Source organism: Nelumbo nucifera, chromosome 1 (genome assembly GCF_055504915.1).
Source record: "Nelumbo nucifera cultivar China Antique chromosome 1, China Antique-T2T, whole genome shotgun sequence".
NCBI lineage: Eukaryota > Viridiplantae > Streptophyta > Magnoliopsida > Proteales > Nelumbonaceae > Nelumbo > Nelumbo nucifera.
This window is the reverse complement of record NC_142649.1, coordinates 50,855,641-50,871,996: the sequence shown is the minus strand read 5'-3', so window position 1 is coordinate 50,871,996 and position 16,356 is coordinate 50,855,641. Positions and strand designations below refer to the sequence as shown.

Sequence of the window (16,356 nt, the reverse complement as noted above, 5' to 3'; positions counted from 1 at the left end):
CTTGCAGTAGATGTGAGCTCATCCAATCCATATTTACTTATAATTCATTGAAATCCATCCTTTTAGGATGTTGAATTGCATCTCATGATGTATACTCAAAGGTTTTAATACATATTGGTGCGTATGTATCGAGTTAGGACGTCTGCCAACTTTTAAGGCTAATACCCTTCCTTGTTCCTCAGTTGAAGCTTAAAAAACATTATATTTTAGAGCATCAAATCACCCTTTTGAATCGTGCAATACGCAGTTTTTCTGCCTTTATTGTATCAATACTTTGAATCTTGTGTATACCAATACGTGTTAGATACGGTGAAATTTTGCATGACTGTGTCACGTATTGCTATCACCAAAAAGTGACATTATCAAAAAGGCAATCACCCAATGCTGGTCCAAGATATAAGGATGGTCTTGGGAGGGGTGGTGGAAGTGTAAACGCATGGCCAACCCGGTTGGCTGATTGTTAAGACATTAAATACAGAAAGGATAGAAACTATGTACTAGAAACTCTGCAATGTTCTGTGCTTATCATCTCAAAGAACTCTCCAAGCTTACAATTATGAAACCTATTCACATTAGGTATGGCGAGCTTGCAAAAAACAGAGCAGAAATTTTAGCAACATAAGGCATCAAGATCTTTAGGCGGGCTCCTGTGGATTGCCTAACATTCATGGAATTTGAATTTTCAGGTATCTGTTACATGGTGTCAAGAGTCATGCCTATACCAGGAGATTCTTTCTTTGCTTGTCAATACGCCTTTTCACATTGCAAAGAGGAACTTTGACCTGAGAGGTACAACATCCAAATGGTTGAAATCTAACACCTATGCCTATCTAGAACTTGAAGCTGAGGAGCTTATAGATTCAGGAATTGAAGCCATCAAGATGGCTGACTCGCCAGATTGATTATCACCCATATCCTTCGTCTTGTGTAGAAGAAAAGTTCCAGAAAAGATGGTCACGAAACCACATAATTCAGTTGCAATTTGTGATGCATCTTGCGAGTCCCAGTCCTAAAATTTTTAACAAGTATAAAAAACAAAAGTAAAAGATTATCAATCTTGAAAATTTTAATTGTTATTGAAAACTCAGCTATTTCATTACAATGGCATGATATCATGACTTGACTGATGGCAATCAAAAAAATAATTGGTTGTCAAACAATCGTAGAAACAATGCAATGCATAAATTGTATCTATCAGGCATGACAGAAAAACTTCTTTTTCTTCTGTTTTTTTTTATTTTTATTTTTTGGATAATGGGCATGATAATAGATAACAGGGATAAGAAACTACTCGCTAGTGCCCAAGTGAAAGTGGGGTAAATCCATGGATCTCATCAACAGTGGCAAATAGCTACTGATTAACAACCATGGTTCTTTTCTTCGATGATCTTTCGTTACTTCCTGCACTTGATCTTTGGAAATGCCGGGGCACTGTAAGTATTTCATGTTTTTTGAAATATGTGCCTTGTCATACCATTCTCAATTGCAAATATTTTATGAGGATTTTAGCCTCTATGTGAACTAGAGGGGTAGGTTTCTTGATTGATTGAAAGTAGGAGAGATAGGAGAGAATTTTAACAAAAAAAAGTTTTATGAGTAGAAGTGAAAAAGTGGGAGTTTTAGGGAGTTCAACAAAAAATTAGAAAGTAGGAGAGATGGAAGAATTTTAACAAAATAGCTTTTTGAGTAGAAGAGAAAAGTGAGGAGAGTTTTTGGAATTAGAAAAATTAAGAGAGAGGTTGACTGCAGTAATTGGAATTTGGCAATGATAAAAAGGAAAAAATAGAAATATGAAAAAATAAAGGCGAGGGATCACATGCCTAAAGCTTAATCTCATGCCTGAATTGAATTTTACAAATTTTTGAAAAAATATAAAAAAATAGGGAGAGCCATGTTACCATCTCCCTGCTATAATATATAGTATAGATGTCCTAAACATTTTAATGATGAAAAGCTTACAAAAATTACTTTCACTAAAACATAGCAGATATTTCAATATGCACGGGTATGATTATTATGATCTGTGTGACAGTGTGAAATCTGGAACTTTACACAAAACTGGCAAAAATAAAGTGCTTTGCTAAATCACCTTAAACATGATCATGCTTGCTATGATGGTGAAAGATGTGAACATAACATAGTAAACAGGGGATATAACAGCAGTATTGAAGGTGTCCAATGCCTGCAAATATAAATTACACAGAAATGAGTTTTAAGAATTATTCCCAGTAGATAAAAACAAGACAATACACAAGATTAACTTGTAGAATAGAAAATACCAAATAACTATCTAATCAGATATGTCTTTTTTCATGGCACCTTAAGATAAAGAACCATCTACTTCAAAAAGAGATCACTTTTGTTGTAGTGCAGGGATAAAACCAAAAATCATGGCCTTAGATTTATTGCTGCAGCCCCACCAAGACATCACTTCATCTAATTCAAGGTGGGACCATATCAATACATCGAAGGCTTTGATTTTATTGTTTCAGTGCAGTGCTACAACATTGTCGTAGAAAAAGTGGTTTATTTCAAAAACAATACTCAAATGAACTTTACACTTCAGGTAGCTAGCACTCAAATTCAAGTGAAGTGAAGACTAGTTGTTTTGACATTTCTAGTCAATGCAATGACTGGTCAATCAAAAAATAGATATACTCCAAATTTAAGATATTGATACTATCCCATAATTTAATGTAGACTAAAAATATGTGATAAAAGAATGGAAGCAAAACATCTAGTTTACAGTGTGGATTTTTTGAAGCTAAATGTCATTTCTCAAGACATATGCCTTGCCAAATTTAGTTAAATTTCTAATATGTCTGGATTTTTTATAATATGATTTGTTAAAACATACCATTTTACATATTTTAGAAGTGTTAATGTTATATCATCAAGAAGTATCCATTGCAGTATCCAGTATCATATGGCACCAGTACATTAGGGAAGTCTCTGTATTTGGGTATCATAGAATTTAATAATGATATATTTGAAGAATAGTTAAGTATATAAAGTAAATAAGTACAGATATTTCAGGGGGATATTCAAGAAATCCACCCTTTTTTTATCAATAACTGATGTAGCGCAATCCGGCTGCTCCCTGCAGGAGATGATCTGGCTACCAGCAATGACGAGCTTGATGAACCTGCAAGAGATGAACTAGAGAACTCGGGGTTGTTTACCCGGCGGGGTCGCTCCGATGCTTAAGTTAGCACTTGGTTGCGAGCTGAAAATGATATTAGATTGTGAGAGAGCTAGAGAGCAGAGATTACGCATCCCCTCACCCCCGGGGGGTGAGGCCTTTATATACTGGAGTCCTTGTGGGTTCGGTGGAGTAGTTCCGGAATTCTCGCTACGACAGGATCCGTTTCCATGTTAGTTGGGGATAATGCTACCAATCGGTAAGGCTGACCATTTCCGCCTGAATCGGGGAGTGGGGAGATGATATTAGCCGTTACAAGGTATGATCCTATAAGACGCGGAGTATGGTGACGAGATCCCCGGGGTTGCCATGCGGTGGTCGGCCAGCATTGCCTGAGCTCGTGCTCTTTAAATCCGACCTGATATGAATGCCGAAGTGCCTTGGGACGGAGGTGGTCCTGATGTGACCTTGCACCGAGGTATACTCGTCCCGAGGTAGACTTGTCCCGAGGTGGACTTGTCCGAGGTGGTCTTGTCCCGAGGTGGCCTGATTATCTGAGCTCGATCCGTTGCGGACTTGGCGTGTTAGGCTGAGTTGTTGTTCTACTAGTTAGGTCGCCAAGTCGGCGCATGTGCCAAGTCGGAACCTGGGCCAGGCCGCCAGCTTGGACACCATCAACTTGGCAAGTTGTTGCCTAAGTGGTTCCGGGTGTCACCTAGTTGTTTTGAGGTGCCATGTGTCACAATGTCACCTAGTGGTTCCGGGTATAGAGATTTTATCATGACCCGAGCTCAGTGGCTTCGGGGTGTACATCCATGATTCAAACAAAGGAAGAGAAAAAGAAGAAAAAACTATCTCGCGGGAGGACTGCCAGCCATATCCGAAGGGTCCACCACTTCGACCTTGTCATCGCTCTCCTCCTCTGACGAGTCGGGCTCCTCGTTCGCTGCCTTGGCCACTCCGGGGACTAAGCCCGACATCGTGATGGCACCGAGGTCGAGATCGGGGAACTTCTGCCGGACCGGATACCTGCACAGCTTGAACCCGGAGCGGTAAGAGCTTGAGCCATATTCGACTTGGAGAGCATGGAACTCCAAGGACTTTTTGAAGTGCTCAACGACCTGGTTCCTTTCTTCTGACTGCGCCTCCTGGATGGCGGTCTTGAAGATTTGGGTACACTCTTGGACCATCGCTTCGAGATTTTCGACTTCTCGTTGAAGCCGTGCCTTCTCCTAAGTCATTGTTGAGATCAGCTCCTTCTGCTTCTTCGCGTTCTCCTCAGTCATCGATGAGATCAGCTCCTTTTGCTTAGCGTTCTCCTCGGTCAGCGAGGAGATCTGTCCCTCCTGGTCCAAAATCAGCTGCTTCTGGCACTCTGTTCCCTTTCTAGCCCAAAGTACCTCGCCCCGAGCTAGGTCCAACTCGCGATGGAGCTTCCGTACCTCCACCTTGGCGTCCCGAGCCTCCTTTGAGCGGATCGCGGACTGGCAGGCCATTGCGTGAAGGGCAGAATTGACCTATCAAAAGAAAACCGAGGTAAGTAAAAAAAAGAAAAAAGAAAGCGGAAATGAAGGAAGAATACTTACCACCATGCAATGGCTGGAAGCTAATCCCAAGAGCCGGGCCGAAGACATGTCAGCCCATCACGCGACCTCGTCCGAAAAGATGGCATCCTTGCTCTTGCGCACCGCGGTCATGTGATCCATGATGCTCTCTTTCTCGCTCACAGGGGCGATCTCTGGCTCGGCAACTGGCCCCTTTGATGCAGACATGTCCTCTGGTTCCTGAGGATGAGTATCCTCCTCGCGGCCCTCGTTCACGACTACTTCGGGGCATCCAGGTCGGGCTTCCTCCCTAGGGGGCTCAGTGGAGATCGGCTCCACGGCCAGGACCGCAGTTGGTCCAGAGGTTGAAGGCTCGACTTCCCGACGAAGTCTATTCGCGGCCTTCCGCTTCTTCCCCCTCTGGGAGCTTCTCAGGAGGCTCTCCGCGTCGACCTTTGGCATTGTAACTGCAAAAAGCGGGACAGTTAGTCAAGAACTTAAAGGGTATTTTAAGTAAACATCCGAAAGGAAACCTACCGGGAGGGCTCAAACCAGCTCGCACCATCGCGTCTTCGGTCAAGAAGTTTTTCATCTCAAGCTCGAGGTCCCTCCACGAGTTGATCACCACCCTAGTCTCTCCGTCCAAGCTCACCCTGGGGTCCTGAGTAGCCACCCTCCAGTGGGTTGGGAAAGGCCACCCTTCCGGGTTACGAGCGATGAAGTATCGCCTTTTCCAGGCCGAAACCTTGTTCGGGCATCCGTGCAAGATTTTGAATCCGGGCCTGGGAGAGATGTAATAGCTCTGTTTGACATCCCCGCGCAGACAGGCCGAGTTTCGCTTGATCGCACAGATCAAGCTGAAGGTATCCAGGGTTAGGGGTCGGCCGTAGGAGTGGAACAGGGAAATAGTGCCAACAATGTTCCGAATAGAATTCGGATGAAGCTGGTCAATGGTAATATTATAAAACCTAACTATTTCTACCAAGAAAGGGTGAAGTGGGAAGCGCAGCCCTGCCGCGAGTTGCTCCTCAAAAATGGCGAGCTCATTGTGATCATGAGCCCAAGGGTATTGGCCTAAAGGTAAGCTAAAGACCAAGCTATCGGGGAGACGATAGCAGGACACTAAGTACAACAGTCTGGCCGAAGATAGTGTGGAAGGCCCGAAGTCACCGGGATCCCGACCTTGGGAAGAAGTTGGGGCCCCCGATCTGGAGGACGGACCCACTTCCTGAGCTTCGGTCTCCCCGAGCCGAGATGGCTCGACTTCAGGGTTAGAGGTTCCCTCTAAAGGCCGAAGAGGGAGGCACCCTACCAAGAGGTGACTTCCCCGGCAGGAACAACAACACCCTCTACCTCGCTAACACTATCTAAGAGCCTATCTACACTAGGACTCGACATGATTTGAAAAGCAGGAAAAAGCTAAGGAACGAGGACTCACCAAAAAGAAAAGACGAAGTGGAAAACCGAACTGGAAGACTCCGACGCGACCTCGGGAGAGCTCAATCACTGAATTTGTGGCGAGAAAAATGAGTCGCGGACCCTCTATTTATAGCCGCTATGTCTGAGAACTAACGGTCGAGATCGAAGCAATCCAATGGCTCCTAGGAAAACCGGCTGCGCGACCCCCGAGGATAAAATCGGTTTAGCGCGTTTTTTGACGTCCGCAGCGTTTACAAATCGTGTGACATCCGTGCGTAAGCCAAACGCGACCTGGGTTTTCCTTGTTGAGTCGGGTGGCCGAACAATTCCGACCCGTGATCCATCTGACAAGCTGCCCGGACCTCGGACCAAATCCACTTGGCTCGCCATGAACTCCCCGCACCAGGTCAGGACCCCTGGCTCGGGGAGTGGGGGGCAATTGATGTAGGGCAATTTGGCTCGACCTAGTAATAGGGGGGCACGTGGACATGACCTAACTGATAGGATGACAGCTCACTCTGACACATCAAGTCTACAACGGGCCGAGCTCGGATAACCGAACCACCTCGGGACAAGTCCACCTCAGAACACGATCGCATTAGGACCACCCCGGCTCCAAGGCACTTCAGCATTCGTACCAGGTCGGATCCAAGGGGCACTAGCTCGGGTAATATTGACCGACCTCTGCATGACGACCCCAAAGATCTTGCCACTAGATTCCACGCTTTACGGGATCACGCCTCGTAACATCTAGCCTTATCTCCCCTGATTGATTCGGGCGGCAGTGATAAGCCTTATCAGCTGGCAGCGTTATCTCCTGTTTATGTGGAAACGGGCCTCATTATAGCAAGAATCCCGGAACCACTCCGAAAAACCCGCGAGGACTCCAATATATAAAGACCCCAACCCTCCGGGGGCAAAGGTACACGTAATCTTTGCTCACTATCTCTCTTGCTTTCTAAACTACCATCAGCTCGCAAATCACTGACTTAAGCATCAGAGCGACCTCGTCGAGTAAGCACCCCCGGGTTCTCTGATTCCCCTTTTTGCAGATTAGCCAACTCCGTCGTCTACTGGAAGCTAAGTCATCTCCACCCTTTTTTTATCAATAACCATGATTTCATTAATTGAAATAAAGTAAGAATACAACATCCAAGGGAAGGGGTAAACTCTCTTAACCCTCTCCAAGGATAGATAAAGCACAGTCAATGATTTACAGGCATACTTACAGTGAATGAACCCTTCCCACCCCTTGTTTAGTTAAGGCATCAGCAAAGGAGTTAGCACTCCTTTTAACCTACTGAAGCCTTACAACCATACCCCTTGACAGCCACTTAAATTCCTTTTTTTAATTTGCGTATTCCCAAAGTCCATTCTCTTCTTTCTCCAGCCAGACAATAAATACCTTGGAATCACCTTCAATGATTAGATTTTGTATATTTAGTTCTTTTGCTTTTCTTACCCCTTCCAACACAGCCAAGACCTCAGCCTTGAGAGAATTACCTCCACCCACTGACTCAGAGAGTAGTGCTACAACCTGTACTAAGTATGGGGTAACTACACCTATATATCATTATTTCGTTTTATTTTATTTTGGTAATAATATCATTTTTTTTTTAGATTCAACATTTATTTGGTAACTATTATCTAATTTGAATTCCTTGTTAAATTTAAATAATTAAATCAGGTTTAATTTGTAATTTAAAAGTTTAATGAGTCTTTTATTTCAATTAGGAAATTGAATTACAAAGATTGATATGGGACCCACATCTTTTAGAGTGGGTACATTTTCTTTTAGAATAGATAGACACAAGAAGAAAGCTTCTTGAGAGTGGAAAGTACCCATTTCTTGGATACTGTTGCTTGAAAAAATAGAATTCTGTGTTTCTGAAGGACAATCTATCTGAGGGCTTTCCTTTAATTAAGGTGTGCAAGTGCATGTGTGTGTGTGTGTGATTTAAGCAGTGAGCGAATATTTATTTAGTATATCTTAACCCATCTTAAAATTATCCCTTGTACCTTAGTTCTTAAGGGTAACAATGTCATATGTAAAAGATTCTAATTTGGGATAAATAGTACATGCATCAGCAACCATATTTTTAAACTGTAACTCTTGAAGTAAAATAACATTAATGTTTAAATAATCACCATAAGTTTTTATGTAAATACTGACTGTACCATGACTTAAATAATCCTATAATTCCTTTCAAATCTCAGCAATATCATCAATTTATTAGAAAAGTATATGAAAATTACATATCCACTAATAAATCAAGGCTTTATTAGTTTAATGTTGAAACTACATTGTCCACTGTGTAGCAATCTTCGAAGTTGATATTTTAAAACTTAAAAGTCTTTCTTTTTTTGTTGTGCATTACCTTGTTCAAATAGTTCAACTGCATGAGGCAGCATAAAACAACTACAACAATGAAAACCCATGTTTGGAAGTAGATAAACTGATTCAATCCTGAAAAAGTTAACTTCAAGGCAATTCCCACTGCTTTGACAGACATAACCTGAACCAGAAGGGTAAAGAATGTCAGGTGCAGATATAATGTTTTTTTTAAGGTAAATTGTATTAATATCATACAAGCTGCTTGTGTACAATGAGGATCTGCACATCCAGCCAATTACAAGTTAATAGGCCCCCAAAAAATCTATATACAAAAAGGAATGGCCTACATATCCATTGGAGGAACTATGAATGGATAGCTAGCCCCTCAACAAATCAAAGGAAGAGTTTATCACATTATCTACAGGATTTTTATTTCCTTCAAAACTCTAGCATTCCTCTCTAGCCAAGTAGCCCAAATGGTTTTGAGTTTGTATAAACTGAAAAAGATGCTAAACATACCGTAAGAGAACCCATGAGAGAGCAAATTCCAACATATACCACCATATATTTTTGCCCATAACGTGGCACAAACCGGAAAATGAGCACAAGAACCAATAGTGAAACTATACAAATGTAAACAATGAAGCCTGTTGGAAAAAAGAAAAATTACATATTAGTTTTACTGATTCAAAAAAGAAGCCAAGGAATCAATAATCAATAAAAAAAGTTTTTCAGTTAATTTAAACCATATACATCAAAGAGGATATTTATGAAACTCCGAGTCAATCCATTCTTCAAAATAAGTCCACACATATAAACTCAAATGGATGCAATACAAAATTTAGAATGAATATGTAGAAAACAATCTGTAATTCATGTCTATTTACAAAAATCAATTAAACAAGTAGTATGAAAGATGTAGCAAAGATTACAAGAAATCTTGGGGGGGTTGGATATCCAATTAGAAGTGTAACTAACAGATTTCAAATTACCTGGCCCAGTGGCTAGGTTCCATACTTCTTTAACTGATTCAACAGCTTTCTCTCGTGGAGCATGTAGAACAATAGTAACAGAGCCTACCACACAAAGAACACAGCCAAGAATGCCAAAAATGTGCAATTTTTCATCCAAAATGAAATGAGCCAGCACTGAGCTGCATTAAGGAATTTACCTTCAGAAATAAAATTAGATAATGATAAAGTTGAATGGTGAAACAAGATTCCCATAGCCAACCCCATATAGCTAGGATAGGATTTTGTTGCATTGAAGTTGATGAAAATTAAGTGAAAATTGGCATGTCTGAGAACTTGGATTGCAATGCTATCTTGAACCATACCTGAAGATGATACTCAGAGCTCCCATAGGAGTCACAAGAATTGCAGGAGCAAATGCATAAGCAGCAAAGTTTGCTATCTCGCCAATGGCCACTAGCAAAGCATATAGAAGCATTATTTATATAAACTGGAGAAATCTTCTAGGAAAAAAAGAATTATATGAAAAAGAAATATTCACAAGATCTAAAATAATAGGTAGAAAATAAAAGAGGTTCAGTATAAGCACAGACATATGAACTGTCAAAAAGCAAATGGGACTATCTAGTAAAGATTTATCAAAGACTGTCTATGAAAAACATCTAGTCCGCCCCTCCCAGGACTCCAGATAGCTGGGGCAAAAGCATTTTGGTTAAAAGGGTAAGTCACTTATATGTCCACAGTAAATATTTATATCCATGCTGCCCACATAGTTGATTGTAGGTGGTAGGTCTCCAAAATTGCCCAGTTGATACCTAGGCAGGCTAGGCTTGCCTAGCTTCACTGTTGTAGTGTCTCTGTAGTTTTTCTTTTTAGTGATGACAATCTATATGGACTGATCAAGTGGATATGCATTGCTAATGATCTGTACTACAACTTTAAACTCTCTTCCTTTTTAAATAACTAGTCTTGGAGCCCAGTTAGGGATGTAAACATGTCAGACAGTTGTCAAGCTGTTGCCTAGTCACCTCGTATAAATAACATCATTTATAAATAGACGCCTGTCCAAGTAACTAGGCACCTGCCTAGACAATAAGGTGCCCCCATAGGTGACAAAAAAAAACGAAACGGATGTGCTATATTGTAATATTGTTACTACAGCTACATATTATTACTGTGTGTAAATACATCCTATCATATATTATATGTATAACATATTTTTAAAGATTTTACCATTACAACATAAAAGATCCAAGGGTTTTAATAAGAAAAAGAAAATAAAGAAGAGAATGGTAAAGACTTTTCTCTTTATAAACAGTTTCTCTCTCTCTCTCTCTCTACATTAAAAAGAAAAAGGGCTCTGCCACTTGTTCTTTTCTCTTTCCTTTACTCTCTTAAAACTTTTCAGTATAAAATTATAGCCTTATTTAGTTGTTGATGATTTTCTGACATGAAATTTCCCTATTAAATATTTATAAAGTTATAGAGTTGCGCTTCAAATATTGAAATTAATTGATTTGAAATACCATTATCTTTTATGTATAATGATTTGCTATGTTTTGAGAGAAAAATTAATGTTATTACTTATAAGTAAAGAGTATTATTCATGTTGATTGGTATGTAAACCTAGGGAACTAACCTAGGATTTAGTCATTTTTTGCAAAACTTTATCACCTAGACAATGCCTAGGTGCTCCACTATTGCCTAGAATCTCTTAGACGCCTTCACAACCATGATATCAGATTTAAATTGGGTTCAAATATCTTAGTTCGCTAGTATTAGATGCTTACTAGATCCAGATTTGATCTAAGGTCCATTCCATCAACTCTATATCCATATTAGAACTTGATGTGATCAAGGCTGGACTCAAAACAATCTACACTTGTAAAGTCAAACAAAGAAATGTTACATAATCTGCAACATTTTTATTGCAAACACAAAAACTTGGACCAACCAAGGTAATAAAATATTTGTTGGTTTTTATGCATTAAATATATGAATGTCTATCTTTTGTGATGAGATAAAAAGAAAATAGAAATAGTTCTCATAATGTCATATGTTAAAGCAGCTCTACATTTAGGATATGCCACTGTTTGCCTCTTCTTGCAGTAACCTTTTGATAGGTTATCTCCTTTTCCCAATGCTTCCACTTTGCCCAAGGTTTAGGTGGCATTACAACCTATGCTTTTTGGTTAACTACAAAATTAAATTATATGGAGAACAATTTTAGTAAAATAAAAATATAAATGAAAGAACAGTTAAAATGATGGATGAGAATAGCCCCCTGAAACCAACCATGAGTGAGAGAGAGTACTCACCTGGTATTTGGGAGGATAAAATTAGACATTTTTACATATGGAACATAGATCCCATGCCAATGATACCTTGATATATGGCACAGGTGCCAAGTAGTCAGATGTTCAAATGTGCGCAGCATGTCAATCTCCAAAATCATCACAGGGGTACAACCATAAATAATATTTATTACACAAGGAAAAAATGTTTCCAATCAGGTCGAGTAGGAAGCCTCCTTACAGAACTAATCTTATTTATTTCACTTGTAAGTATGATATGGCAAATACAAACTGTTCATCATATGTACAACCATCTTGATTGGCTAGATATTCAACCCTCCAATCCTATTGTTATAGAAATTGTATTGGTGATTTCTTCACAAATATTTTTTAACTGTAATTTCTTCACAAATATTAACTGTTAAATATTTTAATATTATAATATAAAAATTTGCCCAGAAAGCACTTATTTTTGACATTTATCAAGTCTTTTGGGGCTGAAACCTGCCTCATGAATAGAGTTCACTGAGACAGCTAGCGTGTGGAATCCTTGTGGGCTCCCAACTAAAATGCCAAGCTGAATGATCCTAGATCATTAAGAGAAGCTCACTAAATGACCCGACTAGCAGACCTGCTTCCATTACATAAGCAGTTAAAAGATATAGTAAAAATAAGAAAATCCATGTGTGGCCTCCTTAGATATGCCCCTTCTTATGAGTTATGATATCTTGTTTGCTAGTGTTAAGTACCCAGGTTTTCCGCTGATTTTTCTTGGAGCATCATCTAGAGCCTATAAAAGGGGTTATTTCAAATGCCAAGTTTTAGCATAACAGAACCTTTAGTATCAAGGTGAGCTGGTAAAAATGCCCAACAACAACAAAATCAGGAAAAGTCAAATAAGATGGTTTATTCATTTGAATGAGAAATGAAGATGGAGTGGAATGGCAGAGAAAATGCATCTAGCCAATCCCAAATAAAGGCTAAAGCTGCTCATGCTTCAACTTATGTATCCTATAAAATTGATAGACACTGAATTAAGAATTGCTGGTCTGAAATTATACAATATATGTGCTTATCAGCTTGACAAAAAAAAAATGTTCTTTAGACAAGCAAGTTGTATTTGGAAAATCTCCCAGTGAATCTTTTGAAGGTGCAGAACCCATAGCATTTTATGTGTGAGGACTTTGTATCATTGAACAGGAGTGAAGGATCACAGGTGGATTCAGAGAGGCAAAGGGGCAATCACGCAAAGTTTTTGAAAACTCCATATGCTTATATAAAGTGAATCCCATATTTCCTTTGTAAATTACTAACTTAACACCCCCTCAAATTATTTTTCTATTGGCTCCATCTCTGTGGAGGATGCAAGGGAAGTCTTAATATCAAGTCCAGAATTTTATTATAGACTAAGAGAAAGGGAAATTTCTGTACAAATATAAATAAATAAATAAACCTAAGGAGGATCAAGTAAAGTATGAATAACTTTCCAGGGGAAACAATTCATTATCGAATTCCATAATTAAAAATAAACTAAAATAATCATGAGTAGCAGGTTTCCTATAAGTTTGAAATAAATAGTTTGATAACCACAATACCATTCATGACTTTCAGGATGGCAACCATGAGATCAGTTCAATCCCAGTTAACCAACTAAAAAATGGAAAAAGGATGCAACACAAAACAATTTAACATTTAGGGCCTCTTCATTCATGTCTGCAGTCTGACTCCGAATGCAGTTCTGAATTCTGAAAATTGACAAATATCCATTTTAACTTAATATATAAGAACTTTTATTTGTGCTTTGGGGTATCATTAGCAAACAAAAAGTTGTAAGATTCCTCTGTAAGAGATAAGAGATAAGAGGAACACCCCTTTAAGAGGAAACTAACAGGTCCTTAGCTTCTATTAATTTCATCATAAATGTTCCCATCGTCGAGCCAAATAATAGAAGAGGCACTTACTGGATATCATTCCAAGCCACCACAAAGGCTCGTACAAGTATGAGAACCCACCTAAACCTGAATAGAATAAATAATCTCAGTACTGGAGTAAAAAGAAATAAAGAAATACTGAAATTTTCTATCGTGCTGCCTAATCTGATATCTACGATATTTTCAGAAAAAAAATGGTCACAACCCAAATGCTGAAACTTACTGGAATAAGGAAAAAGAAGACAAACCTGCTCTGACTCCATGCATCCCTGCTCTCATAAGCCCCTTTTTCTTCACTATAAAACTCGAACCAATAAAAAAGCTCGAAGAAACGGCCAAAACAAACCCACGTACGTTGTCAGAATTCATCCCCATTATAGAAATGAGATCAAGATCTTGCAGAGCTAATGCCACCAAATCAAACCCGTACAGACCAACACATGAAAAAAAAAATGATCAGTAAAAACAAAACCAGGAAGCCAATAGACTAAACAATATTCAGGACTTACCCTCTTGGTTCTATCATCTACGTTGCCATTCCAAATCTGTATAACGACCCAAAAGCCTCATGAATTGACGATGATTGAGACGGGTTAGATGAGGAGGAGGACGACAACGACGATGGGTTGTGTTTCATGGAAGCTTCCTCTGCAAATGAGGAAGGGAGAGAAGGTGTTGAGGATCAGGGCCAGACTCAGGTCAGGCTCAGGCTGAGAGGCTCAGGTCAGTGTGGAATAGAATGCAGCGCCAGAGCAACGGGTATTTCCGTTACGTCGAGTCCCAAACGAATACAAACACCACCACACTTTAAGATCCCGCGTTTCCTGCGGCTTAAAAGATACAGCTCCTTTTCTCATTTTTACCCCTACTTATTTCCCTTATCTTCTCATTTACCTGTCATGTCATTCTGAGGAGACCGGATTTGCTCCTCACACCTGGCGCCTCACACGCACATCCTACATGCATTGGGAACATCTCCCATACTTATTAGTTATAATTCACGGGATGTTTCCAATGCGTGGATGTGCCTAGCTCCCATGCTTTCTTTGCTTCCCAAATTACCCCTATTCCTTTTTCTTTTGACAAATCATCCCCTGGCTACTTTGGCCAAAGGCAACCCGAGTTCAGAGTTCAGATTGGCTCCCCACATAGCACCCCTTACAAATCATTCATGGCTCCCCACAAGCCGAGAACATTAGTTATTTGAGCTTGGCTCGCAAATAAACCATCAAGCTTGGGCTCAAATTCAACTCGAGTCAAATGCTCATAAGTTCAAGCTCAGCTCGGTTCGAGCTCGATTATGAGCCAAACATTTTATAAAAGTAATAGGTATATATTTATAAATTGTTTTTTATTTAACATATAATATATTAAGAATATAAAAATTAGTTGTTATTATTATATATATAAAATAAAAATATTATATATAATATTTTTTATTATGTATATTATTTTTATATTTATTATTTTTTATATGTATAATATGTATGTATCTATGTGTATATATGCATGTATGTATATGTACATATTTATACTACTTATAAAAGTGTGAATAAGGTATTGGCTTCTAGAATTTTTCCTTACTAAAATACCCATTTTCTTGATTTTGGTTCATCTCCATCGTAAGGGTAGAAAATATAATTAAAATAATACTATTAAGTACATTCAATTACTTCTCATTAAGTCTCACATTTAAGTCATCAAATAAATCACATTCTCTTTCTCACTGAATACAACATTATACTTTTGTTTCTCATCATTACATTCCACTAATAAACCCATACACAATAATTATTAATACAATGAAATTTTATATTTTAAAATAAACCTATAAATAAAATCATATTTTTCTATTTAGGTGGTGGTGGGTAAGTAGTTCAACCATTTGGGTCAAATGGATAATTCTATGATGTTATAAATAAATAATAAAAATTTAGAAATCTAAAAATATAGAAAATATAGAACATAAAGAAATTTTGAAAAAACAAATTCGACACATTTCTATTATTATGTATTTGTCATATTAAAAAATAAGTATGATAAAATAGACATAATTTTATTAATGATGGACACGGAATATACAACTTAAAACTAATGGGAAATGAAACAATTTTCCTATCTAGGGGATGGGTTAGTGGTTCAACCTTTCAGGCCAAATGGGTTAACTTGTGATGTATAATAAAAAATATATAAATTTTAAAATAGATAATAAAACATATGAAATAATTTTGGGCACATCTATAATATTATATATTAATCATATAATAAAAAAATAAGTATGATGGATAATAATTGTTTTATTAGTGATATAAATTAAATGCAAAATTCAAAACCAACTTGAAAATGAAACCAGTTTCATATCTAGATGGAATGTCAACGATCTAATCTTCGAGGCTAAATGGATCAATCTATGATATCATAACTAAGTAATAAATATTAAAAAATATATAAAAACTCAAAAAAATATAAGCTTTTTATAAAGAATTTTGATACAGTTCTACTGTTATATAATCATAATACTGAACAAAAATAAATTTGAAAATAAGAATTACTTTTATTAATGATGGAAATGGAATACAAGATTTAAAATCAACTAAAAAAGCAAAATGACTTTTCCATCCAAGTGGTGGATTAGTGGTTCAATTGTCCATATCAAAAGGATCAACACATGATGTTATAATTAAATAATAAAATATATAAAATTATAGAAAATTATAGAT

At 38.3% G+C, this 16,356-nt stretch overlaps 1 protein-coding gene across 1 annotated transcript; it reads right to left on the bottom strand.

Annotated features, from left to right (window-relative positions):
• Positions 1-495: 495 nt before the first annotated feature.
• Positions 496-14,445, bottom strand: LOC104589936 (putative magnesium transporter NIPA2). The gene is made up of 9 exons (XM_010248415.3): positions 14,146-14,445; positions 13,885-14,040; positions 13,667-13,723; positions 9,777-9,867; positions 9,433-9,593; positions 8,960-9,087; positions 8,484-8,621; positions 2,090-2,182; positions 496-1,009 (listed from the first exon to the last, which is right to left on the bottom strand). The coding sequence occupies exons 2-9, from the start codon at positions 14,009-14,011 to the stop codon at positions 827-829; spliced, it is 978 nt and encodes a 325-aa protein (XP_010246717.1). The 5' UTR covers positions 14,012-14,040; positions 14,146-14,445; the 3' UTR covers positions 496-826.
• Between the last annotated feature and the right edge of the window lie 1,911 nt (positions 14,446-16,356).